The sequence below is a fragment of the Lepus europaeus genome, chromosome 21 (genome assembly GCF_033115175.1).
Source record: "Lepus europaeus isolate LE1 chromosome 21, mLepTim1.pri, whole genome shotgun sequence".
NCBI classification, from domain to species: domain Eukaryota; kingdom Metazoa; phylum Chordata; class Mammalia; order Lagomorpha; family Leporidae; genus Lepus; species Lepus europaeus.
The window spans coordinates 51,387,532-51,414,271 of record NC_084847.1 but is presented as its reverse complement, the minus strand read 5'-3'; the positions used below and the strand labels follow the sequence as shown (position 1 = coordinate 51,414,271).

The window sequence follows — 26,740 nt, the reverse complement described above, 5'->3', positions numbered from 1 at the left end:
GAAGTCACATAGCCGGCAAGGGGGCAGAGGTTGGCTGGCAAACCAGCTCCAAGAGGAATTGAAGCCCAGAATCGCTTCCACGACCCACCATGGCCTCTCTGGCGGCGGTGGGGGGGGGTGGGGTGCCCCTCTTCCCAAATCTCCAAGGCGGGCACTGGCTAGATGTTGAGTGAAAGCGTCAAGGAAAAGGTGGCAGTGGTCGGCTCAGGGTCAATGATCTCTCTGAGGAGTGACGCAATGGTCCCCAAGAGCATCCAGTGCCCACCCCATGCCCGGGCGTGCAAGGCACCCGCTTGGACGAAGGGGACCCCCAAATGGGCCTTGAACTGTTCCCCAAATCTGAGCCTCCAGCGGAAAGTGCCCTCGGGGACGATATGCCCTTCGCCCCTCCGGGGGGCCGGAAGCTGGCCAGGGGTCCCCCTCCCCCCGCCCGCCGTGCTGCCCCACTCACACTGGATGTACCAGGCCCTCCAGATGGCGTTGTTCAGGCGGATCTTGTCTCGGCACAACAGCTTGAGGCCTTTGAAGTTCTTCCACTTCGGGGAGACCAGCTTGCCACTGCGGCCGGGAAGAGAGCAGGCGGGTCGGACATGACATGCACGGCCGGGAGCTAGGGCGGGGCCAGGGGCCAGGGGCCAGGGACCGCCACCAAGGCCCCTCATCTAACCTGCCCGCAACCGTGGCCCCGGAGTCAGCCCTGGGCCCAGAGCATCCCACAGGAGAGACGGCCAGCCCTGGACTGTGGGCGAGCCCAGTCCTTGGCCGGGCCAGCGCTGTCTGGTAGGAAAAAAAAAAAAAAAAAAAAAAGGCCTAAAGGCCTTCCTAAGAGTTGGGAAGAGCAAGGGGCAGGCTCAGGGTCACCCAAGCCCTGTGGCTTCAGGACCAGTTTGCCTGGACACAGCGGAGGTGGCCTAAGAGCTGCCAGTCACCGCCTGGCCTGTGCCCTATGGTATTCAGAAGCCCAAGACGGCAATCCGGGCACAGTGTGGGGCGTGTGTGTGTGTGTGTGCGTGTAAGACAATGAGTCCCCAGGACCCCCAAGAAACGTGCTGGGGAGATGTGGCCCTGAGCCTAACCCTAGTGGTCCATCCAGTCCAGGGGGGTGGGGCTTGACACCCAGGGGCCTGAGAGTCATGGGCCAAGTCTGCTGCCTCCAGGAAGTCGGCCCGGCTCTCCCTCCCTCCTTCCTCGGGGGCTGCGAGCCAGGGCAGTGCGCGAATCCCCTGTGCCCACCTCCTCCACCCCTTGCTCAGTGGGAAACGCCGAGGCCTCAGTGCCAGCAGAAGCCAGACCCGCTGTATCCAGGGGCGCATCTTCCATGCTGGGGTCAAGGGATGGGGGTGGGGTGGGGGTGCCCCTCTGACTCCTCCGCTCCTTCTCCCACTGTCCCCTGGGCACGCGGGTCATTGGTCCCTTCTCCTCTCCGGTCTCCAAGCTCCTGTGTTTGCAGTGGCGGGGAGGGCATGATAGGGCTCATTGCCCAAAGGCAGCCCCTTCGCCCCTGGAGTTAGATAAACACCATCTGTCTCAGGAGACAGGGGAGACGGGCTGGGGTGGGGGGAAGAGGCCTGGAGCCAGAAGCTTAGAGCCAATGCAAGGACCTTCTTGGGATGGATCAAAAAATCGGAGACCCTTGAGGGAGAAAGCGTGGGAACTCCTGGTTCAGGCCCCGCACCCCTCCTTGCCCTCGATGCCTGGTAGGGTCTCCCTTCTCGCTGGCTCCCCGCCCCTGCCGACTGCCTGAGGCCCCTGTCTGCATTGGGCAGTCAGTTCTGACCATGAACAAGTGTCCCTTGGAGCACCCAGAACTCCCACACACACACCCCGGCCCCGGGGCGTCCGCCCACGCTGGCCCATGGAACACAGCCTCCTGGAAAGTCCTGCCTCTGCCCACACTGCCCCGCGGGAGGTCAAAGGCGGCCACCTCTGCAGGCCAGAGCACCTCCCACCACCTCCTGGACTTCTTGTCCCACGTGGGACACTGGGCTTCCAGGGAAACCTCTATAATTGGGGGGGGGGGGCTTTGAGGGCTTAAATGCTGACCCAGTCTGAGTCTCAATGTTTTCCCTCTACCAAGTGGGGGCGGGGAATCCAAAGGCCCCTCTGGGACAGAGCCACTCCCCTCCCTGATGCTGGGGTCTGCACCCCGGGGAAGACCAGAGGTTGAATGTTCTGAGTGGGAAAACGCACAGTCCCTGCCCACTCCAGCTGCCCCTGGCTCCATCCTTCCGGTCGCGACTCAGGGGTGGCAGTTCTGGGGTGCACTGTGGCTTGTCTCACCCCTCCCCCACCCTCCCTTTTTTTGATCACCCTTTGGCCTGGGGTGGGACACAGGTGTGCGGGTCCCAGCAGAGCAGGAAGCTGAAGTGGGGGCAGTGGGTGGGAGTGCGGGGAGAAGGGCGCATCCCTAGCGCCGGGACCTCAGATGCCCTGTCCCAAGCAGTCCCGTGATGTCCGGGGAGGAGGGAGGGGAGGGGGAAAGGGACGGGAATTTGAACTTTCCACATCGGTCTGGCGCCCTGGACTATCAGGTTGCAACATGACCTGGGCCCGGGGCCAGAACGTGTGGGCCAAGGTTATGTCGCCTCCAGCCAGTGGGGTCTGGGCTGGGCCAATGCGACCGGGGCAGGCATTGCTCCTCTGTGATCCGCGCCCCTCGCCCCGCGGCAGGTGCCGGTCGGTAGCCAGCGGTTCTCAGAAGGGGAGGAGGCGCCGCGGAGGAAGAGGGCTATTTGCACAGAGGAAAGATCAAGGCCGGCCCCTCACTTCCCTAAGGTCTTCGGTTGATAATTTATCCTGATCCCTCGGCTCCGAGGAACTTTGCTCCAGGGCACTGGGCCAGGACCCTGGTTCGCGCCCTCCTGAGGGGCGCGGGGCGTGGAGCAGAAGCCCTGGGGAGTGGCCAACAGGGGCCCCAGGCCAGACTGGTGCGGGGGAAGCCCAAGCCTCCCCCAGCACCCAACCCGCGCCTCCTGCGGGACCTCGGCGTGCGCAGCCTCTCCGGCCCGCCTGGGGCAGGCGCTCTCCTCCTGCCACCCCTGACCTAGCGGGTCAAGAAGGAGGGGTCCAGGCGCTGGGGGCGAGGTGGACGAGAGACTGGGTCGGCGTCGGACACAGGGGCCGTGCACTGCGGCCACCATGGCGCCACTCGGGGTATGGACAGGTGCCCGAATGGGCTGCAGGGTGGTCGGATGGAAGGGTCCCAGGAGGAGGGCCGGCACCGGCGAGGGTGGCCCAAGCTTCTGGGAGCGTCACCGATGCCTGGCGTTTGGAGCGGGGAGAGGAGCCCGCTGTGGGCCTGCGGAAGGCAGATGCGTGCGCCCCAACAGGAGGTGACGGCGGCCAGGGGTGCACAGGTCCCATGGGGGGGCGTAGGCTGAAGCGGGGTCAGGGGACATCCGGGTCCGGGGAAAGGAGGTGCCCGGAGTGTGACTGGAGTCTCGGGGTGCAGCCGGGGGCTGGGCCTGGGCTGGGCGCGGGGCTCTCCGGAGCGGCCCTCACCTGTACGCCAGGCTCAAGCATTCGAAGAGGCGAGTGAGTGTGGGGTCGATGCTGCGCGGCCCGAAGTCGGAGAGCCCGACGGGCCCCTCCTGGTCGCGCCGCCGGGTCAGCGAGTCGCTGTGCGGCGACGACACCATGAAGTGTCCGCTGTGGATGACCTGCGAGCGCAGCAGGCCTCCCGCGCTGCGCCGCGGACTCGGGTCCTCCGAGTCGGTGTCCGAGTCCGAGTCCGGGCTGGGCGCGGCCCGCGGGACCTGTAAGTCCGCGGCCAGACCTGCCAGCTCCCGGGCCATGGCCACCGCCGCGGTCCGCGGTCGCCTCGCCGGGGCTCGGGCGGAGCGGCAGCAGCGGCTCGCTCAGCACTCCCGGCCTCATTAGCATAGTCACGCCCCCACGCGCCGATAGGCCGCCCTGGTGGGCGTGGCTCGGAGCCCCACCCCGGCGCGCCGGAGGGTGGGCGGGGCTCGTCTTTACTCAATGCACCAGGTGAGATCGACGCTACCTGCAGCTCGCAGGTCTTTCCGAATCTCCGCCTCCCGCCTTTGCCCTTGGCTGACCCCTCGGGGTCTTGATGGAACCGCCCTGACTCCGTCCAAAAGAGCTGTCCTGAAGGGCGGACCCTCAGACCTGGGCCCGCCAGCGCCTCTGCACCTGGGTTCGTGCCTCCAGGTGGGGCTCAGAGGCACAAAAAGACTGGTTATAGAAGATTCCAGGGCGCCGTGGCTTAACAGGCTAATCCTCCGCCTTGCGGCGCCGGCACACCGGGTTCTAGTCCCGTTTGCCCCTCTTCCAGGCCAGCTCTCTGCTATGGCCCGGGAGTGCAGTGGAGGATGGCCCAAGTCCTTGGGCCCTGCACCTGCATGGGAGACCAGGAGAAGCACCTGGCTCCTGGCTTCAGATTGGCGAGATGCCCCAGCCGCAGCGGCCATTGGGGGGTGGACCAACGGCAAAAAGGAAGACCTTTCTCTCTGTCTCTCTCTCTCACTATCCACTCTGCCTGTCAAAAAAAAAAAAAAAAAGATTCCAGAATTCGCAGCCAGGCCCGGCCCCAGTGGGAACCGGAGAGGCCGATGTGAATCGGCCTTGGCTTTGCTGGTGGTGTGTTCTGTGCACCCTCCAGTGAGGGCCCCGCGAAGCGGATGGGGAGGGGGCCTACGAGGAGTCTCGGGAAAAGTCCCAGCGGCCCTTGGTGGGGTCAACACCGCCCCCAGGATCACCAAGGCGCCTCCCCCAGAGGGCCCCAGGAACTGGCTGAGGGAGTGAAAGGCGACTCAAGGCTCTGCTTGAAGTCACCTCACATTCCCAGGAGCCCCAGCGGGAGACCCACGTTCTCCCAGCCCCCTCCTGCCAACGCTGAGGAGGCCACCAGGGCCCACGGTGTCCCCCTCTGGAGGGGCTGTGCCAGGTTTCAGAGAGCCACCCCTGAGACACCCTTTGCGGCTGCTGGGCGCCAGCAGGGTCATTCCTGACTGTCCGCACGGGTGCCTGTCTGCTTGTCCCCGGGGCCATGGGCCCCTGAAGCAGGCCCTGTATCCTAAGATCTGAACCCTAGCCCGGGGCACTCAGGTACCGCTCAGAGAAGGGGCACAATGCTAAGAGCAACAGATCAGTAGCTGTGAGGGGTGGGGGCCTCCCCATGTCGCTCTGCTACCGACTCCACCACGAATGGCCCCCCGGGGAGGGGGGCAAATGTCTGCCTCACTGTAAAACTGAATGCTGAATTCCTGCAGCTTTCGCCATCCTTGGTTCAAAGCCTCTGCTGCCAGTGTCCCTGGCTGCCCCCCCCGGGCTCCCCTGTGCCTCCCGTCTCCAGAAGAAGGTCCCAGAGACACCCCCCTCCAGTGAGCGGGATGCCTCCTCTCCCCCACCCGGCTCCTCTCTTTCGCCCGTCACTGTTAGCTGCCCGTCCACCCGCACCTGCACTTTGTTTCTCCCAGCCTCAGCCCAGATCACAGCTCTGAAGGCTTCTGCCCCGGGAAGACAAGCTGCCCCTGTATGACTGGAAGCAAAACAACCTAAGGTGTGCAAGAAATGCAGGGACGGGGGCCGGCACTGTGGCACAGTGGGTAAAGCTGCCATCTGCAGTGCCAGCATCCCATATGGGCACCGGTTCAAGTCCCGGCTGCTCCTCTTCCGATCCAGCTCTCTGCTGTGGCCTGGGAAAGCAGCAGAAGATGGCCCAAGTGCTTGGGCCTCTGCACCTGCTTGGGAGACCCGGAAGAAGCTCTTGGCTCCGGATTAACCCAGCTCCGGCTATTGCAGCCATTTGGGGAGTGTGGCTGGAAGGCACCTCTCTTTCTCTCTCTGCTTCTGCCTCTCTGTAACTCTGCCTTTCAAACAAATAAATAAATATTAAAAAAAAAATGCGGGGATGTGCACAAACCCTGACATCTCAGCTGGTGCAGGGTGTCCTTGCCTGCAGGCATGAGCAGGCCTGGCCAGGTTACCCACTTCCCAGAGTCTATGGCCTCCCTACCAAGTCTTGAACGCGGTGCACGGCTGTCCTGGCTGTGTCCTGCGATCCCATCTGATACCAGGCCCTCCCAGCCTCCTGGCCTTGGCTCTTAGAATCCCGTCCACCCTTGAACTTCTCCAGGTTCCTGTCTGAACGCCCACCCCACCCCCCTTGTCCAACGCAACTCTAATTTTCTTCTGCTCCCAGTGAATGGTGCACATGCCTCTATTTGCCACTAGGTGGCAGACTCCCAAAAGCAAGAAATCACGTATTTATCTCTGCACCCCGTTTCCCTTGACGGTACAAATATGCAAATAGGAACAGTCAGGCCTCCTTATCAGAGGGCTCTGCAGCCATGCATTCAATCAAAATTCGGAAAACAATTGGCACATGTCCTGAACATGAACCGACTTTTTTTTTCTGTCTTCACTCCCTAAACAATACAGTGTAACAACTGTTTACTTCACATTAGCCTGGTGTTGGGTATTGTAAGTCAACTAGAGATGACTTAAAGCATAAGAGAGGGTGAGCGCCAGGAGATCACAGCTTGAGGCAGCGCCCCATGCCAGCAGAGAGTAACTCGTCACCCCCATGTCAGCCAGAACTAGCCCTAAAAGACAGATCATCCTCCCTCCACCCCTCCTGGACTTTTGGGGCCGATGTAATCCGATACAACACTTGCTTTATGAAAAACAAAAGTGGGAGGGGGATGTTGGTTAAATGGCACGGTCTTATCTGTGGCTCAATCTACGCCCTGGACACCCTTCTAGGCTCTGGCCCCTGCCGCCATTGCTACAAGCCAGGTGACCAGATGGCCCAACCACAGGTGTCAGCTCCACCCCCACCCTAATGGGACTCGCTGCTCCTACTTCCCTGTCCCACCCCCACCCCACCCCACCCCTGCAAAGCCATAACAGGACCTGCTCCACTCCCAGGTGCTCTCTCCAGATCTCTCTCTTTCTTCTCTCTCTCTCTCTCTCTCAACCCCCCTCTTTCTCTCTTCTTCACCCCTTCCCTCCTGCCTGTTGGATTTCCCCGTCAATAAACATTTTCCCTTTAAAAAAAAAAAGAGAGGGCGTGCGGAGGTTCTACGCAAATATTACACTTTAAATAGAAGGGAGTCCTGGGACCAACCCCCTCACATACTGAAAGACAATTGTATTCATTGAGTGAATGAGTTAGAGTGGATGAATGAGCTATGCTTCATCTACCCACAAGGTGCTATCCATCTGTCTGTCTACACAGACACACACACAAACTTTGTGAGGTGTGTAGTGGCTGTCCTAGGTCTAGGTTTTTTGGTTTTGGGCAAGGTAGAGAAACACAGACAGACAGAGACAGAGGGAACTTCCACCTGCAATGGCTCCCCAGCAGTCTGGGGTTAGGCCAGGGGGAGCTGGGAGCTCAATCCAGGTCCTCCACATGTGCAGCAGGAACCTCAGCTTGAGTCCTCACCACTGCCTCCCAGGGTGGGCATAGCAGGACTCTGGAGTCAGGAGCCGGAGCTGGGACTCAAAACTGGGTACTCCGGCCGGCGCCGTGGCTCAACAGGCTAATCCTCAGCCTTGTGGCGCCGGCACACCAGGTTCTAGTCCCGGTCGGGGCACCGATCCTGTCCCGGTTGCCCCTCTTCCAGGCCAGCTCTCTGCTGTGGCCAGGGAGTGCAGTGGAGGATGGCCCGAGTCCTTGGGCCCTGCACCCCATGGGAGACCAGGATAAGCACCTGGCTCTTGCCATCGGAACAGCGCGGTGCGCCGGCCGCAGCGGCCATTGGAGGGTGAACCAACGGCAAAGGAAGACCTTTCTCTCTGTCTCTCTCTCTCTCTCACTGTCCACTCTGCCTGTCAAAAAAAAAAAAAAAAAAAACTGGGTACTCCAACATGGGACACGGGCATCTTAACCATCAGGCCAAACACCTGCCCTGTGCTATTTTTACTTCTGCAAAAGTTAATAAATATAGAAAGACAAACATTTGGCACTTTAGATATCCACAGAGATAAAAGTAGACCAGCAATTGCCAGGGACTGGGGGCAGGGGAAGGGGGAGGGATTGCCAATGGGTAAAGGGTTTCTTTTCCAGCGATAGGAATGCGCTGGGGTTAGCGATCACGATTGCATAACTCCAGATCCAACAGGAATCACTGGAACTGCTGGTGTTGTGGTGCAGTGGGTAAAACCTCCTCCCACAACACCGGTATCCCACATAGGCACCGGTTCAAGACCCAGCTGTCCCACTTCCGAGCCAGCTCCCTGCTAGTGTCCTGGCAAAGCAGCAGAAGGTGGCCTGGGTGTCTGGGCACCTACATCCACATGGGAGATGAGGATGGAGGATGAAGCTCCTGGCTTCAGCCTGACTCAGTCTCGGCTGTTGTGGCCATATGGGGAGTGAGCCAGCAGGTAGAAGTTTCTCTCTCTCTCCCCCTTCAAATAAATAAATAAATCTTTTGAGACTGTTGAGTGAACTGAAGCAGTGGGTGATGGTGACATGGACGAGAGTGAGATAGAGGAATTATTTATTTATTTATTTATTTTTATTTTTATTTTTTTGACAGGCAGAGTGGACAGTGAGAGACAGAGAGACAGAGAGAAAGGTCTTCCTTTTTGCCGTTGGTTCACCCTCCAATGGCCGCCACGGCCAGTGCGCTGCAGCCGGCGCACCGCGCTGATCTGATGGCAGAAGCCAGGTGCTTCTCCTGGTCTCCCATGGGGTGCAGGGCCCAAGCACTTGGGCCATCCTTCACTGGCTTCCCGGGCCATAGCAGAGAGCTGGCCTGGAAGAGGAGCAACTGGGATAGAATCCAGTGCCCCGACCGGGACTAGAACCCGGTGTGCCGGCACCGCAAGGTGGAAGATTAGCCTGTTAAGCCACGGCGCCAGCCAATAAAGTCTTTTTTTAAAAAAAAAAAATGATTCCTCGCCGGCACCGCGGCTCAGTAGGCTAATCCTCCACCTTGCGGCGCCGGCACACCGGGTTCTAGTCCCGGTCGGGGCACCGATCCTGTCCCGGTTGCCCCTCTTCCAGGCCAGCTCTCTGCTACGGCCCGGGAAGGCAGTGGAGGATGGCCCAAGTGCTTGGGCCCTGCACCCCATGGGAGACCAGGAGAAGCACCTGGCTCCTGGCTTCGGATCAGCGCGATGTGCCGGCCGCAGCGGCCATTGGAGAGTGAACCAATGGCAAAAAGGAAGACCTTTCTCTCTGTCTCTCTCTCACTATCCACTCTGCCTGTCAAAAAAAAAAAAAAAAAAAGAGATTTTATTTATTTATTTATTTGAGAGGCAGAGTTACAGACAGAGAGAGGCTGAGACAGAGAGAGAGGTCTTCCATCCGCTGGCTCACTCCCCAAATGGCCGCAATGGCTGGAGAGCTGAGCCAATCAGAAGCCAGGAGCCAGCAGCTTCTTCTGGGTCTCCCACATGGGTTGCAGGGGCCTAAGCACTTGGGCCATCTTCCACTGATTTCCCAGGCCAGAGCAGAGAGCTGGACTGGAAGTGGAGCAGCCGGGACTCGAACGGGTGTCCATATGGGATGCCAGGAGGTTTAACCTCCCACGCCACAGCAGCGCTCAGAGACTGCGGAATCTTAGCTGTGTTCATTTCCTTGCCCAGGGCTCAGTTTTTACATGTGGAACATGGGTGAACAGACCAAAAAGGAGAAATGGATGCATACAACTACATTAAAGAGAGGAAGGCGGGCCAGGTTCATTTGCATATCAGATGCACCCCATTGTTCTACCACAGAATCAGAGTCCTAACCCATTAGGAGTGAAGACACCTCTTGCCTTTGCAAGGGGCTCACCTCCCATCTGCAGGCTGCCTGCGACTATGTTCATGTTTCGTGGTACTACAAGGAGCAGTTGTATTGCTCCTGTACTTTTTTTTTTTTGACAGGCAGAGTTAGACGGTGAGAGAGAGAGACAGAGAGAAAGGTCTTCCTTCCTTTGGTTCACCCCCCAAATGGCTGCTATGGTGCTGCACCGATCTGAAGCCAGGAGCCAGGTGCTTCTCCTGGTCTCCCATGCGGGTGCAGGGCCCAAGCACTTGGGCCATCCTCCACTGCACTCCCGGGCCACAGTAGAGCTGGACTGGAAGAGAAGCAACCGGGACAGAATCTGGCGCCCCAACCGGGACTAGAACCCGGGGTGCCGGCGCCGGGGGCGGAGGATTAGCTTTAGTGAGCCGCCGCGCCGGCCAGCTCCTGTACTCTTAAAACTGATGCAAATATCAAGCACAAACCAAGCCTCGGAAGACTGCTTCTGGTCCTGACCGAAACCCGTCGGTCTCCACACTCTGAGATTGTGAGTGTAGAAGAGGAGTGAGAGGAGGAAGCACAGTAGGGCAGAGACCAAGTGAGCAGCCAGCCGTGCGCCTACATCCATTTGTCTGTCCCTCTGTCTGTCCGTCTAAGCATGTGCCGAATCACCCACCCATCCCCTAACACTGTCTGCCCACCGATACGTCTGATCAGCTGCCCGTCAATCCGACCACCCATCCATCATCCAACCACGCATCCATCTCATCTCCCACCCATCCACCCACCCCCTACCTGTCAATCTGCCTGTAACTCCACCCATCTTTCCATGTATGTAGACCTATTCGTCCACACAGCCACTCCTCTGTCCGTACTAACTTCCTGCCCCGAGTTAAGCCAGCAGTGAGCTGACATTTTGGGGGGGCCAAGCTGAGAGAGTGAGCATGGCTCGTGGGGCAGAAAGAGCACCCAGGGTGGTGGGAATTCAGGGAGGGAGAGAGGGAGGGGGCCAATTTGCAGATTGGCGGCCAGGGAAGGCTCTCAAGAAGAAAGAGGGCTTGAGGTGAGCCTCAAAAGACGAAGTGGGGGCAGGTGTGTGGTCTATCAGGTCAGGCTTCCCTGCCCCGCACCGGAGCACCCAGGGTTGATTTCTGGCTCCAGCTGCCTGCTAGTGCGGACCTGGGGAGGCGGCAGCAATGGCTCAAGTGACGGCTTCCTGCTGCCCACCCAGCAGACCTGGACTGAATTCCTGGCTTCCATCCCATGCTCACTGCTCTGGGCATTTCGGGGAGGGAACCAGGGCATTTGGGGAGGGAGCGCTCTCTCTCTCTCTCTCTCTCTCTCTCTCTCTCTCAAGAAAGGACAAAGTGGGAATTATAGGTGCAGAGATGGGAGAAGGTATTCTAGAGATGGATGGCTGGGCAAAAGCAAGGGCCAGGGAACCAGAGTGGAAGTCACTCAGCTGGCCGGGCTAAGAGCAGGGTGCCGGCAGCCACCCCCTGCCCTGGCCTGAGGCCTGGCTCCAGTGGGCACTGAGGGGTCCACACCAGTGCCACTCAGAGGGTGGCTCATGGGTCAACGCTGAGCCTTGGCTCCTGTTACCAGCTCACAAGACAGATTCGCAAATTGACACTGTTCAGAGACGCTTAGATCCGTTTAATAGGGTAATCGTATGTCTGTTGAATACAATAATAATAATAATAATAATTAAAAAAACCTTGGGCTTAGAGTTTGCATATTCTTCACTTTAATTTTTGTAGTAATTTTTAAATTGTGTATTTTTTTTTTTTTGACAGGTAGAGTGGACAGTGAGAGAGAGAGACAGAGAGAAAGGTCTTCATTTTTTGCCGTTGGTTCACCCTCCAATGGCCGCTGCGGCCGGCGCATCTCGCTGATCTGAAGCCAGGAGCCAGGTGCTTCTCCTGGTCTCCCATGCGGGTGCATGGTCCAAGGACTTGGGCCATCCTCCACTGCACTGCCTTCCCGGGCCATAGCAGAGAGCTGGCCTGGAAGAGGGGCAACCGGGATAGAATCCGGCGCCCCGACCGGGACTAGAACCCGGTGTGCCGGCGCTGCAAGGCGGAGGATTAGCCTGTTAAGCCACGGCGCTGGCCTAAATTGTGTTTTCTATACCCATAGCAGATTGAAAAAAAAAAAAAAAGAAAGAAAGAAAGAAAATGACCAGCCCAAGGTTCTGACAGACGGCAGGTGGCAGGGCTGAGATCTGAGCCCAGGGCTGCCTCCCCCAGCAGACATCAGGCTGCTCCCCCTGGGCTCCTGCCCCAGGCCGCTGGGCTGCATGGGGCAGGAAGGGCAGAGGACAGGGGCAGAGCAGCTGCTGGGAAAGGCTGACCAGCAGGGTGGGAGCGAGGGGACGGGGCAGGGTCTGTCCATGGTGCTGAGGGCGACCCCAGCTGGAGGCCAGGACGCTGGCCTGCCAGGGGGCAGCGTGGGCATCCCCTCCCCAGAAGAACCTAGAAGAACCAGACCGGGCCCAGGGGCTCTCTGGGAACATCACGGATCTCTTCCCAGGCTTCGCCAGCCTCAGTCCCTGCCTCTTCTCCCGCCTCCCACACCCCGCGAGAATGAGTCCCCGTTCACCCAGCGAAACCCCTGGCCTCTGCCTGGCCCTTGGCAGGAACCACATTTTCTTTTTCTTTCTTTTTTTGACAGGCAGAGTGGACAGTGAGAGAGAGAGACATTGGTGGGCTCCCAATGGCCGCCGCGGTAGGCGCGCTGCGGCCGGCGCACCGCGCTGATCCGAAGCCAGGAGCCAGGTGCTTCTCCTGGTCTCCCATGGGGTGCAGGGCCCAAGGACTTGGGCCATCCTCCACTGCACTCCCTGGCCACAGCAGAGAGCTGGCCTGGAAGAGGGGCAACCGGGACAGGATCGGTGCCCCGACCGGGACTAGAACCCGGTGTGCCGGCGCCGCAAGGCGGAGGATTAGCCTAGTGAGCCGCGGCGCCGGCTAGGAACCACATTTTCTGACACATTCCTTCCTCCTGTCTCTGGGGCGAGACTGGATGAGGCTTCAGGTCAGCACAGCTCCGGCCTTTGCGGACATTTGGGGAGTGAACCGGCGGATGCAAGACCTTTCTCTCTCTCTCTCTCTCTCTCTCTCTCTCTCTCTCTCTCTCTGCCTCTCTGTAACTCTGCCTTTAATTAAATACATCCTAAAAAAAAAAATAAAAATAAAAAAAGAAGGCAGAGACAGAGACAGGCAGCCCACAAGAGCCAGAGCTGGGCCAGGCTGTAGCCGGGGGCCTAGAACTCCCCCCGGGTGTCCCACAGGGGTGGCAGGGGCCCAAGCACCTGAGCTACCACCTTCTGTCTCCCTGGTTGTGCAACAGCAGGGAGCTGGAATCAGGACGCACACCCAGGCGCTCCGGAATAGGCAGGTGTCCCACCGTGCCACGGCCAGCCTCCAGGGCAGGCGTCTCTAACACAGATCCCGACTTCCTCAAGCTATCGATGGGCAAACAGGCTCAGAGCGACCTTGGCTGAGGTCACAGAGCAGGTAACCTACGTCTCTAATTCCAGACCTTGTATTTTTTGGTGACGAGGGTTAAATCATAGAGGAGAGGTTCCCCGTGGGGTGCAGCCTGCCATGGGGTAGGCGGTGGGCGGGGCCCGCTGGGCAGGAGGCAGGCTATGTGCTGTCACATGATTGGCAGAGTCCTTCACCCAGAATCCTCCCTTTCTGGGCCAGCTTTGCCGCAGCCCCACTCCTGGCCAGGAAGAGGCAGGAGTGACCAGGGCAAGCGAGGGCAGGGCGGTAGGGATTTCCCCTCCTAGGACGGCAAACGGGTGACGCGGGAGTCCATTTTTAGAGGCCATTAGGCAACATCTACAAAGCCAAAAACGGCGATGCCTTTGGACCCACTTCTAGGAATTTGCCCTGTAAAAACATTTCCCTTGCGGTGCGCGATCGGGACAGTGGTTGAGACGGCACCTTAGAGCAGAGTGCCCGGCGCAAGCCCTGGCTCTGTGTGCAATGCCAGCTTCCTGCCAATGCAGCCAATGGGCAGCAAACGATGGCTCAGGTACCTGGGTCCTCGCCACCCCCGTAAGAGACCCGGATGCAGTTCTGGGCTCCTGCCTTTGGCCTGGCCCAACCCTGGCTGTTGCAGGCTTTTGTGGGAATGAACCAGTGGATGGAAGATCTCTCTCCCTTTCTCTGGTGTGTGTGTGTGTGTTACTCTGCTTTTCCAATAAAATTGAAATTAATTAAAATTTAATTGATTTATTTATTGAAACTTAATTAAAATGGAAATTAACTCATTGAAAAGGACCCTTGGGGCCAGTGTTGCAGCGTAACAGGTTAGGCCACGGCCTTCGGCACTGGCATTCCATATAAGAGCGCTGGTTTGAGTCCTGGCTACTCTGCTTCCAAGCCAGCCTCTTGCTAACGCACCTGGGAAGGAAGCCATGGACGGCCCAAGTCCCTGGGCCCCTGCCACCCACGTGGGAGACCCAGATGAAGCTCTCTCTCTCCCTCTTCCTCTCCCCCTCCCTCTCCCTTCCTCTCTCTGTTACTTTGCCTTTCAAATACATAATTTTTTTAATCTCATCAATGTCCCTCACAGCTTGTCATTCTGAAAAATGGGAGAAGGATCCAATGTATGTTGATACATCCTTACAGCGGAACATTATGTAACAGTTAACAGAACCTCATCTTTTTCTTTTTTTCTTTTTTTTTTGGACAGGCAGAGCGGACAGTAAGAGAGAGAGAGACAGAGAGGAAGGTCTTCCTTTTTGCCATTGGTTCACCCTCCAATGGCCGCCGCGGTTGGCGCACCGCGCTGATCCGATGGCAGGAGCCAGGTGCTTCTCCTGGTCTCCCATGGGGTGCAGGGCCCAAGCACTTGGGCCATCCTCCACTGCACTCCCTGGCCACAGCAGAGAGCTGGCCTGGAAGAGGGGCAACCGGGACAGGATCGGTGCCCCGACCGGGACTAGAACCCGGTGTGCCGGCGCCGCAAGGCGGAGGATTAGCCTAGTGAGCCATGGCATCGGCAGAACCTCATCTTTGAAATGGAGCTAATAACACTATGAATCTCCCCCGGTTTCTAATGCGGGCTAATTCAGTGAATTAATACCTACACAGTGCTTAGATGCTAACTACTCATCACCATTACAGCAGTAAACATGGGACAAGACAGCTCAGAGAAGAAAGCAAGCTGTCGGCAATAGATGAAGTGTGATCCCATTTGAGTAAGAATTAACCATAATCCACACTGACCTAATAACAATAACGAGTAGATCTGGACATATAGGTGTCACCCTGTGACACTGGTGACAGTTGGCAGGGGGGTGGTGAGATGGCAGAGACATTCAATTTGTAAATTTCAGGGCCGATGCTATGGTGCTGCTACCTGTGATGCCAGCACCCCATATGGGTGCCAGTTCGTGTCCCGGCTGCTCCACTTCCAATCCAGCTCCCTGTTAATGCCCCTGGGAAATCAGCGGAAGTTGGCCCAAGTGCTTGGACCCCTGCACCCATGGGGGAGACCCAGGGGAAGCTCCTGGCTCCTGGCTTTGGCCCAGCCCAACCCTCAGCATCGTGGCCATTTGGGGAGTGAACCAGTGAATGTAAGATTCTGTGTGTGTGTGTGTGTGTGTAACTCGACATTTCAAATATCTTTTTTTAAAAAAAATTCTATAAATTGTAACATCAAATACCACTTGTGTATTGCTTTTGATATGGGGGTGGATGGTGGCACAAGGTCCCCACTCTGCTGTTAAGATCATTTATTTATTTATTTGAGAGGCAGAGAGAGAGAGAGAGAGAGAGAGATCTCCCATCGGCCGGTTGGTTCACTCCCCAAATGCCCACATTGGCTGGAACTGGCCCAGGTCCGAGCCAGGAGCCAGCTGTCTACTACTCACATCGTCCACCTGTGTGGCTAGGAACCCCCCAGGCGGGGCACAAGAACCCTCTGCAGGGCACAAGGCCCGTCAGGGACCCATGGATGACTGGGAGCCAGCCATTGCCCACCCGGGGCCTTTGTGACCTGGGCACGTGCAGCCCAGCCTCGCCAGCATGCTGTGAGGAGATAGGCAGAGTGTGCGTCAGAGCGGGGGACAGGCCCGAGCCTGGAGCAGGTGCATCCGCCAGACAGAGTCTGTCTGCCAGTGCGCGCGAGTGCTGACGGCCGCTGTGTGCTGAGCAACCTTCTTTTCCACATAATTAATTTTTGGGAGAGGCAGTGAGACAGACAGACAGACACAAAGAGAGGGAGAGAGAGAGAGAGAGAGAGAGCCTACCCTCTGGTTCATTCCCCCAAATGCCTGCAGTGGCTGGGGCTGGGCCAGGCCCAAACCAGGAGCCAGGAGCTCCATCCGAGTCTCCTCCGTGGGTGGCAGGGACCCAGGGACTTGAGCCCCCACTGCTGCCTGCCGACCAGCGTGTGCCTTGGCAGGAAGCGGGAGTCAGGGGCCAGGCGCCAAACCCAGGCTCTGGGATGTGTGCTGGGGGGCGTCCTAGCAGCTCCTACACCAAACGCCTGGTTCACTCCACTTCCGGCACAGCAGGTGCCAGTGTCTTCTAAATATCGCTTGTCCAGCTCTGATGCCGTGTGGGTGACCTGCTTGTCAGCTCGGGTCTCCATCCAGGTCTCCACATGGGTGGCAGGGACCCGAGGACTTGAGCCGTCATCTGCTGCCTCCCAGGGTGCAGCAGGGTGCCATCAGGGAGCTGGGTCCGAAGCTGGGACCAGGTGCTCCCCAACACGAGTGCACAAAAATGGGACGCTATTGTCCCAAGTAGCAGCTTAACAGCTGTGCCAAAAGCTTGTCCCCAGTCATCTTTATTAGCATGCAACAGGCACTCTTACTATTTTGGATATTCCAAGGGTTTTAGGAGCTATGTACCAGGAACCAGAGGAAAAAGGCAAAAAGCCCCTCCCATGGGCTGCCAGACCCTGGATCTTGGGCACTGAGTCCATTCAGTGCTCCTGAGCCCCCTTCACACAGGGTTGAGGTTCCCAGTGCAGGCAGGTTTGTGGGGCCAGCACTGTGGCATAGTAAGCTAAGCCTCCGCCTGTGGTGCTGGCATCCCCTATGGGTGCTGGTTGGAGTCCCGGCTGCTCCTCTTCCAATCCATCTCCTTGCTACAGCCTGGGAAAGCAGTGGAAGGTGGCCCAAGTCCCTGGGTCCCTAATCCCGTGTGGAAGACCCAGAAGAAGCTCCTGGCTCCTGGCTTTGAATTGGCTCAGCTCCAGCCATTGCAGCCATTTGGGGAGTGGACGAGTGGATGGAAGACCTCTCTCTCTCTCTCTCTCTCTCTCTCTCTGGCTCTACCTTTCTATGTAACTCTGTCTTTCAAATAAATAAAATAAATCTTTTTTAAAGTTTATTTTAAGAAATCACCGAACATGTACAGGCTTCCCTATTCTGCAACAATGAGAGAAGGGTGGCCACTCCCACCACACTTTGTGCCGGCATCGTAAGCACCTGCAGCACAGGTAACACATTCGGGAGGATGTGTGTAAGGTCACCCACTGTTTCCACAGGATCTCAGCTTCTGCATCTGAGGGTGCCCTGGGTCCCGTGGCTGGGCAGCCGGAGCCGGCACTGCATCTACCAGGCTTTTGGCTGTGTGATAAGTGTGGAAGTCTTTCTTCCTTCCCAGCGCCTCACACTCTTCTCTCCTTCCTTCACAGACAACCCTCGGAGTATGTTAAAATCCAGGTGTTGCGCCAGCCTTATGGTGCAGCGGGTTAAGCCACTGTCTGAGATGCCGGCATCCCATATGGGTGCTAGGTCAAGTCACAGCTGCTCCACTTCCAATCCAGCTCCCTGCTAATGCACCTGGGAAAGCAGTGAAGGATGGGCCAAGTGCTTGGGACCCCTGCCCCCGTGTGGGAGATCCGGAAGAAGCTCCTGGCTCCTGGTTTTGGATTGGTTCCTGGCTTCGGCCTGGTCCAGCCCCAGCTGATGCGGCCATTTGGGGGAGTGAACCAGTGGATGGAAAATATGCACCACCGCCCCCCATCTCCACCTTTCAAAGCAGCAGCAGTGGGAGCAGAAACCGAGAGCTTTGGGATCAGGCTGCCTGGGTTTGAATCCCAGTCCTGTTTCTTTTAGGCTGTGTGACCTTGAGCCAGTACCTTGACCTCTCTGGCTCTCTCCGGAAAGTGGAAGTAATAATCTTCTCCCTTACAGGTGATCGGTGAGAAAGACACAGGGCCAAGAAAGCGCCACGCAGTGTCTGGCTCCCAGGAGCTACCCAGCAATTCTGTCCCTCCCTCTCCCCTCCCTTCTCTGTGTCCCACTGGGGCTGAAAGCTTCCTTGGTCCCGAGAGGGAGTGAGAACTGTGCTGGGGAGGGCGTCTCCCAGCCCCTTACAGCCCCATCACATCCCAGGGCCTGCGTCCACCCAGCGTGGGGCCAAGGGCTGTCTGGGGAGAGGACCCGGGTAGGGCTCTGTCTGAAGAGTGGACAGCCCCTGAGCAGGTGTGGCTAGTGGACCCCTCAATTCCGTGCTCCCCCCCCCCCCGCTGTTGGCCAGAGCCCATGCCACCTGCTCCCACACTGGGTCCACAAGCATCGCCTCCACCCAGGACACGCCTCATAAGCCCAGCGATTTCAGTCCCGGGAGCCCAAGACCCCAGCCCTGTCCCTGATCCTGGCTCTCAAATGCTCTCCCACCAGGGCCCCAGGTCAAGCCCTGAGTCCAGCCTGAGCCTTGGTCCTTAGGGGGTCTTGAGGGACAATCCAAGGACCAACCTCTCAAGAGAAGGCAGAGCCTGCTCGCCACGGCTCAGGGGTGGTCAGCTGGGGTCTCTCTTCTCTTCCCCGTTTCCCCTGTAGGAGGTTGAGGAGCTGGGGTGGACATGGGATTCCTGGACCCCTACCCAGAGCCTTCCCCTGGGCCTATAGAACTGGGCGAGAGACGGGGCAGAACCATGGCTCAACATAAGTGGATTTTGGGGGGCAAGAGGGAGGCTTGGATTAGAACCCGGTCCCCCCAACCCTCCCCCACCGCTGCACCTGCTTCAGCCGACCTTGTAATATCGCCTTATGAAGGGCCAGAGGGGACCACGGTTGGCACAGGGCCACCCAGGCCTCCAAAGCATCCTAGTGTCCCATTGTATCCTGTCCCCATCTCCACGGGACCGTCACCAAGGGAAAGAGGCTCAGAGAAAGAAAGTCTGGAGTGCAGAGCAGAAACCCACAAGAACTAAAAGCTCCCACACCCAGCCCTGGCCCCCCCGACCCCAGCACCTCCCCCACCAGGAGGGTCTCGGCAGGCACAGGGGGCGCTGGGAGCAGGCAGGAGACCCCGGCCCACCCAGCCAGAGCCACCCGTCCAGACCCTGCACGGGTGCTAGAAGCCCGGTGGCCGGGAATCCACAGGACGCCTGGTGCCTCCTGCCCAGCCCAGCGCCCCCTGAGCTCCGCTGCTCCCCTGGCGCCTACACCCGTGCAGGGTTGGGGAGCCGGAGCCGAAGGTTCCCCCTCCTGCCTCCAGGAACCGGCGCTCAGCTCCGGGCAAACCCTCTGACCACAGCCCAGCCCAGCCCAGGCACCTGCGTGGGTGACCTGCTCTTGCATTCTTGATCCAAATTCCTCCGCGGGCAAGGGGGACCCTAGCCGCTGAGCCTGATACACAAGGGTGTGAACCCCACCAGCCCAGCTGAGCCCTGGCCATCGGACAGGTGGGAGTGGAGGCCCGCACACCTACACTCACCTGGTCACGGAGGGACTTCCCGCCTCTCCCCGTGGATCGCGCGGTGTCTGGGCGCTGGGGATGCTCCGGGCACCCCTGCGCCGGCGGCAGAGGCCTGGGTGCACTGTGCCGCGGGTGTGGACGCAGGCACTGCCCATGCAGCCCGCCCCGCTCCGGGGTGTCCTTTGCCCCTTGATCCGGCGCCTCCTTCTCCCCTTAGCACGTGGGTGGCAGCCGTTCAGGCGGCTGGAGTCCCGTGGAGCGGCCCTGGCCGGGGCTGTGGGCTCCGGCGCCTGCCAATCCCCGCCCGCTCGTGCGCGCTCACCTTTAACCCCTCCTTCGGCGGGGGCTCAGCCCCGCCCCCACATTCGGCTGGGTCTAAGAGGGGAGGGGCCCCAGGAGTAAGACCGAGGCCCAGGGGGCAGAGAGGGAGCATGGGATGGGCCTGGGTCCCTGCACTGGCCCCAGACCCTCTTTGGGGCTCATCCCTGCCCCCCTCCGGAGTCCCCTCCCCCTCCCTGATGTCGCCTCCCTGCCACTCAAGCCCACTCCATGGAGGGCCCTCTACCTTCCCACTGAGCTGCTCCAAAGCCCCCTGCTCCCCTGAACTCCCTGTCCACCCTGGAGCCCCTCTTTCTGATCTCTCTCCCCTCCCTGCACCCCCATCTGTGAGCCTCCCTGAGCCCCACTCCTTTCCTGAGCTCCCCTCCCAGCAGCCTCTCCCCGAGGTCCCCACCAGAGCCCTCTGGCCTCCCCGGTCCAGCTCTTGGCACCAGATCTTGCCATTCTCTGTCTCTCTCTGTCTCTCTTTCTTTCTTCTCCTCCTCCCCTTCCTCCTTCTTCTTCTTAGATTTATTTCTTATTTATTTGAAAGGCAGAGTTACAGAGATCTTCCATCCGCTGGTTCATTCCCCAGATGGCTGGGCCAGACCGAAGCCAGGAGCCAAGAGCTTCCTCTGGGTCTTCCGCGTGCGTGCAGGGGCCCAAGCACTCGGGCCATCATCCTCTGCTGCTTTCCCAAGTGCGTTAGCAGGGAGCTGGATGGGAAGTGGAGCAGCCAGGACATGAACCAGCGCTCCTTTGGGATGCCAGCATCATAGGCGGTGGCTTTACCAGCTATGCTACAGCGCCAGCCCCGAAGTAGGCCTCTTTTTAAAAAGATTTATTTATTTATTTGAAAGTCAGAGTTACAGAGAGGCATAGACACAAAGAAAGGTCTTCCATCCACTGGTTCACTCCCCAAATGGCCACAACAGCCGGGGCTAAGCCAGGAGCCAGGAGCTTCTGGGTCTCCCACATGGGTGCAGGGGCCCAAGGACTTGGGCCATCTTCTATTGCTTTCCCAGGCCACAGCAGAGAGCTGGATCGGAAGTGCAGCAGCTGGGTCTCAAAGCAGTGCCCATATGGGATACGGGCACTGCAGGTGGCAGCTTTACCCGCTACGCCACAGCGCCGGCCCCCAGTAGGCATCTTTTAATCCAACACTGCTACCAAGTTGTCCTGAAATTGCTGCGACTACCCCGTCATCACGGTGACCTCCTGGGCTTTCCTGATCGGTTCCACTCAGGAGTGCACTGGCTCGGTCCCCCCTGCTCCGGTCCTTCGGTGAGGTATTGCCCCTGCTGAGACGAGTGTCTCTTGTCTCTAGTTTCGCAGAACAGTAGAGTTTGTCTTCATTTTCTGGATGAGTGTTAGAATCACCCTGTTTTCACTACAATGGACGCCTCCCACTGGGATTTGCTGGACGCGGTCCGCAGTCCGACCTACCTTGTCACCAACACCTTTCAGCAGCCTCAGAGTTGCAGCCCAGGGAGAGGACGGGGACAAACTGATGGTGGCCGAAGATCACAGCCCATCCATGTGGGGTGGGTTAAGACACTGCTTAGGGGGCTGGCACCGTGGCGTAGTAAGTAAAGCCACTGCCTGCAGTGCCGGCATCCCATATGGGTGCTGGTTCGAGTCCTGGCTGCTCCACTTCCGATTCAGTTCCTTGCTAACGCACCATCTTTGGCTGGTTTCCCAGGTGCTTGGGCCGTTGCACCCACATGGGAGACTTGGAAGAAGTTCCTGGCTCCTGGCTTTGTCTCTGCTCAGCTCCGGCTGTTGCAGCCTCTGACTCTCCCTCTTTGAGTGCCTTTCAAGTAAATACATTTTTAAAAGATGTAAGAGGCTGTCCCTGCTCCCAGGGGACTTTAGGATCCAGGCTGTGACAGCTGATTCTGCCCGGAGCAGAGGAGGCGTAGGCTGGGTGGCGACAGGTGGGTCCCTTCCCCCACTCCTGGCTTCGGAGGAGCAGCGTCCTGAGAGGGAGCCGAGCAGTGTGGAGATGCAGCAGGGAACTGGGAGTGAGAGCCGGGGGCTGGGTGGCTGCAGGGGTCGCTACTGGTCCAGTGGGGATGGGGGTGGGGGGAAGGGAGAGAAGTGGGGCAGGGGGCAGAACACAGATCAGACAGGTGAAGACTCCATCGGGAGAGCAGGGAAAAGCACCCGCACCCGGGATTTGCTGGGGTTGCAGGGGAGACCCGGGAGCCCCCAAGCCCAGGGCCACCTGAGCTGGGCAGGATGGCCAGGCTGGCAGGGAAGTGCACAGGGCACTCCCAGGGCCCTTACTTGCTGGTGCCGGGGCCGGGGATGGAGGGAGGGAGGTCACCCAGCAGGCCACTGTCTGCATGATGGACGGCCCGAGCACACAGTGAGATCCTATTCGGCCATAAAAGAGAAGGGAATGCTGTCATTTGCAGCTACCTGGCTGGACCAAGAGAGCGTCAGGCACAGGAAGACAAGCACTGCACGTGGTGTCCCCTATGCGGATGCCAATGCTGATCTCAAGGAAGCAGAGAAGGGGGGAGGGGAGGGGAGGGGCAGAGGGGGGCTAACAGGCCCTGGGGGTGCAGTTGGCTAGGCAGTAACTCCCAGTGCTCTGTAGCACAGTTTTTTCATCCCATGTCAACTCTGACTGTCAACAGGTAATAGCATGTTTCATAGGGCCGGCGCTGTGGCGTAGCAGGTAAAGCCGCCACCTGCATTGCCAGCATCCCATACGGGTGCCGGTTCATGTCCCAGCTGCTCCACTTCCAATCCAGCTCTCTGCTACGGCCTGGGAAAGCAGTGGAAAATGGCCCAAGTGCTTGGGCCCCTGCACTCGCGTGGGAGACCCAGAAGAAGCTCCTGGCTTCTGGCTTTGGATTGGCCCAGCTCTGGCCATGGTAGCCAACCGGGGAGTGAACCAGCGGAGTGGAAGACCTCTCTCTCTGTGCCTCTCCTGCTCTCTCTGTGTAACTCTTTCTTTTCTTTTTCTTTTTCTTTTTTCTTTCTTTCTTTCTTTTTTTTTTTTTTTTTTTGACAGGCAGAGTGGACAGTGAGAGAGAGAGACAGAGAGAAAGGTCTTCCTTTTCCGTTGGTTCACCCCCCAATGGCCGCTACGGCCAGTGTGCTGCAGCCGGCGCACTGCGCTGATCTGAAGCCAGGAGCCAGGTGCTTCTCCTGGTCTCCCATGGGGTGCAGGGCCCAAGCACTTGGGCCATCCTCCACTGCCTTCCTGGGCCACAGCAGAGAGCTGGACTGGAAGAGGAGCAACCAGGACAGAATCCGGCGCCCCGACTGGGACTAGAACCCGGTGTGCCGGCGCTGCAGGCGGAGGATTAGCCTAGTGAGCCACGGCGCTGGCTGTTTTTTTTTTTTTTTTCCAAGATTTATTTATTTATTTGAAAGTCAGAGTTACACAGAGAAAGGAGAGGCAGAGAGAGGGAGAGAGGTCTTCCATCTGATGGTTCACTTCCCAGTTGGCCGCAACGGCCGGAGCTGCACCGATCAGAAGCCAGGAGCCAGGAGCTTCTGAGTCTCCCACACAGGTGCAGGGACCCAAGGACTTGGGCCATCTTCTGCTGCTTTCCCAAGCCATAGCAGAGAGCTGGATTGGAAGTGGAGCAGCCGGGTCTGGAACCGGCACCCATATGGGATGCCGGCACTGCAGGCTAGGGCTTTAACCCACTGCGCCACAGCACTGACCCCCTGACTTTCAAATAAATAAATAAATCTCACAAAAGAAAGGAATAGCACTCTGTGCCCCATAAAAATGGGCAATTATCATGTGTCATCTACAAATAAATATATATATTTGAAAATTACAAATAAAGAATATGTTGTCTAGACACCCGTATGCACATTGCAGCACAGGAAAGACACCTCCGTTAGAGCAGCTACAACAGAAACGACCGAGCGTATAAAGTGTTGGCGAGAGACCGGGATGGAGTTTTGGTTCCTGGCTTCAGCCTGGCCTGGCCCCAATCATTCAGCCACGTGAGCAGTGAGGCAGTGTGTGTAAGATCTCTGTCTCTCCTCTCTTCCCCTCTCTCTTTTCCGAGAAGCGAGGGGGGCGGTCAGCAGTGATGGGGACCCTGGGAGAGGAGGAGTGGGGTGAAGTGAAAGTGAGCCTTAGGGTTAAGCGGGGTGAGGGAGCAGATGCAGGAAGTGTGGTGGGGACAGAGTCCTCTCCAGAGGCTCCGGCGTGTGTCACAGGGAGCTGTGAGTCCCCAGGCAGGGAGTAAAGGTGACGGCACGGGGCACCTCCTGGAGGAGGCAGGTGTAGGTGACACTCTGCAAGGGTTGGCACAAAGCGAGGCCGCGGCTCCCGGAGGCAGGAGGGTAGGAAGTGCGCCCGGCAGGTGCAGAGGGGGAGGGGGGCTCTGGGAGACGTTGCTCTGTACGCTGGGCCTCCGGGGGGGGGGGTCTACCTAGCAGGGCGGCTGTGGGTTTTGGGGGTCTTAGGAGTGTGCAGACGGCTTAAGGGGGCCATTGTGGGGCTTTGGGAATGGGAAGGGGGAGGCAGGAGCTCCCCAGGTCTTACCACTGCCTTTTGAGGTGAGCAAGGCTAGGGGCAGGTGCACGGAGCCCTGTTCAAGAAGCCACGTGGGACGCCACCCTGGAACTGCCTGCTGTCAGGCCCCAGCTCTGCTGTGCGTCCTCGCTTCTCACTAACGCACACCCTGGGGGGCAGCAGGTGATGGCTCAACTACTCAGGTCCCAGCCACCCATGGGAGAGACCTGGATGGAGCTCCAAGCCCCCGGCTTTGGCCTAATCCAACCTTGGCTGCTGCGGGCATTTGAGGCGTGAACTAGCAAATGGAAGGTCTCTCTTTGTCTTCTTTTTTTTTTTTTAAGATTTATTTATTTATTTGAAAGTCAGAGTTATGCAGAGACAGGAGAGGCAGAGAGAGAGAAAGAGGGAGATCTTCCATCCGATGGTTCACTCCCCAATTGGCCACAATGGCCGGAGCTTTGCCAATCCGAAGCCAGCAGCCAGAAGCTTCTCCTGGGTCTCCCATGCAGGTGCAGGGGCCCAAGCACTTGGGCCATCCTCCACTGCTTTCCCAGGCCATAGCAGAGAGCTGGATCAGAAGTGGAGCAGCCGGGACTCAAACCAGCGCCCACATGGGATGCTGGTGCTTCTGGCCAAGGCGTTAACCCACTGTGCCACAGTGCCAGCCCCTCTCTTTGTCTTTTTTCTGTCTGTCTTTCAAATAAAATGAAAACTTTTTTTTTTTTTTCAAAAAAAAAAAGAGGGGCTGGCGCTGTGGTATAGTGAGTTAAGCTACTGCCTGTCTCCCCTGTGGGCGCCGGTTCAAGTCCTGGCTGCTCGGCTTTCCATCTGGCTCCCTGCTAACACGCCTGGGAAGGCAGTGGAAGATGGCCCAAGTGCTTGAGCCCCTGCACCCACGTGGGAGACCCGAAGGAAGCTCCTGGCTATGGCCTGGCCCAGCTGTGGCCATTGCTGCCATCCGGGGATTAAACTAGCAGATGGAAGACCTCTCTCTCTCTCTCTCTCTCTCTCTCTCTCTGTAACTCTGCCTTTCAAATAAATAAATCTTTAAAAAAAAAAAAAAGGTGAGAAGGTTGCCCAGAGTGGGAGGGGCTGTGACAGTGGCTAAGGCTCAGTGGCCGTGGTGAGCGAAGCAGAGGCAGAGCAGACCCGGGAAATCAGCCCCCCACCCACTGTGACCGCGGTGCAGGGGGAGCAGGCCCTGGGGGGGCAGAGGGAGGGGGCCCTCAGCCCCAGCTGGGGAGGTGGAGCGGGCTCCCTGGAGGTGGTGATGTCCCGCAGGAGTGGCTTTTTACATCATTTATTTATTTATTCATTTTATTTGAAAGGGAAAGACAGAGAGAACGCTCTCATCTGCTGGTTCAACTTCCCAAGCAGCTACAACAGCCGGGACCAGCCCATGTGAAGCCGGGAGGCGGGACCCCCAGCTGGGTCTCACCCGCGGGTGGCAGGGGCCCGAGCACCTGCTGCCTCCCAGGGTGCACATCAGCGGGAATGGGGAGCAGAGCTGTGCCTGGACCACAGGCGCCCTGGGACGGGCGGGGGGGGGGGCGGGCGCCCACGAGGGGGCTTCCCCACGGCTCCTTCCCCCTCCAGCTGAATCTGCAAGAGATCATGAAAATGCTGAGGGAGTCTGTCCTGCGGGCGTGTGCCCCGCCTGCCCAGCACCCTGGCTGCAGGGGAGGCTCCTCTGCTGGCTTCCGGACTCCCCTCCGCCTTCATGTTCTGGGTCAACGTCGCAACTCCTATTCACGCCGTGAAACCCAGCTCAAAGCCACCTCGTCCGGCAAGCCTTCCTGACGGCCCTGACCCCAGGCCGGTTCTCTCATTGCTGGGCGACCTAACGCAAGCAACCGAGTCTCTGGGTGCCATTGCTGAGATGAGACCAAGGCTCTGGCCGCGCGGATTTGTAAAGATAAGGCACAGGGTACACCTGGGTCAACTGCCTGGCGACGGGCGCCTGCCACCCCGAGCCGGGCTGCGACTGTGTCCCGTTCCAGGAGCTCCCCGGGGCAGGGACAATGTCCCCACAGGCCCTAGCCCAGGGCCCATCCTGTGCCTTTTGGACACTGCACGCGGGGAAGAACTGGGGTGACCCATGGCGCACCTGTAAGGTGACTTTGGAGGGGTGACGTCATTTCCGCGGTATTCCCCCCCAAACAGCGCCCATGTGGGCAACCCATCACCCATTTTACAGCACGGAATACTGAGGCTTAGAGAAGGCGAGTGACTTGTCCGAGTTGGCCAAAAGATGCTGTGTGTCTCCAAGAGGGGTGACAAACAGCCCTGGCAGCTAAGCACCCGGAGTGGGAGGGTGGGCGCCTGGTGGGGGCGGGGGTGGGGCGTTGTGAATGGGGTCCGGGTCAAAGGGTGCGGAGACACGCGGCCTCGGATTTCGGGATGGCGGCAGGGAATCGGTACCTGGGCGATCCCAGGGGTGCCCGGGACGCGGCGCGTCTCTCCCCGCCCCACCCCCAGCCCGGCGCCGCGGCCCCTTTAAGAGCGCGCGGGGCGCCCCCTGGCGGCGGAGCGGCGCGCGCGCGG

The 26,740-nt window shown here is 58.8% G+C and overlaps 1 protein-coding gene across 3 annotated transcripts in view; it reads right to left on the bottom strand.

Annotated features, from left to right (window-relative positions):
• MLXIPL (MLX interacting protein like) overlaps positions 1-19,510 on the bottom strand; it is a 32,461-nt gene extending 12,951 nt beyond the window's left edge. For 2 of the 3 annotated variants that reach the window (XM_062180294.1, XM_062180295.1), the window contains exons 1-2: positions 3,502-3,866; positions 452-558 (exon numbers count right to left, since the gene is read on the bottom strand). In XM_062180294.1, the coding sequence (XP_062036278.1) occupies positions 452-558; positions 3,502-3,794 (400 nt within the window). In that variant the 5' untranslated portion in view covers positions 3,795-3,866. Of the gene's footprint in view, positions 1-451; positions 559-3,501; positions 3,867-19,398 lie in introns of those variants that run through there. The other variant, XM_062180296.1, reaches the window with a different exon arrangement.
• Positions 19,511-26,740: the final 7,230 nt, after the last annotated feature.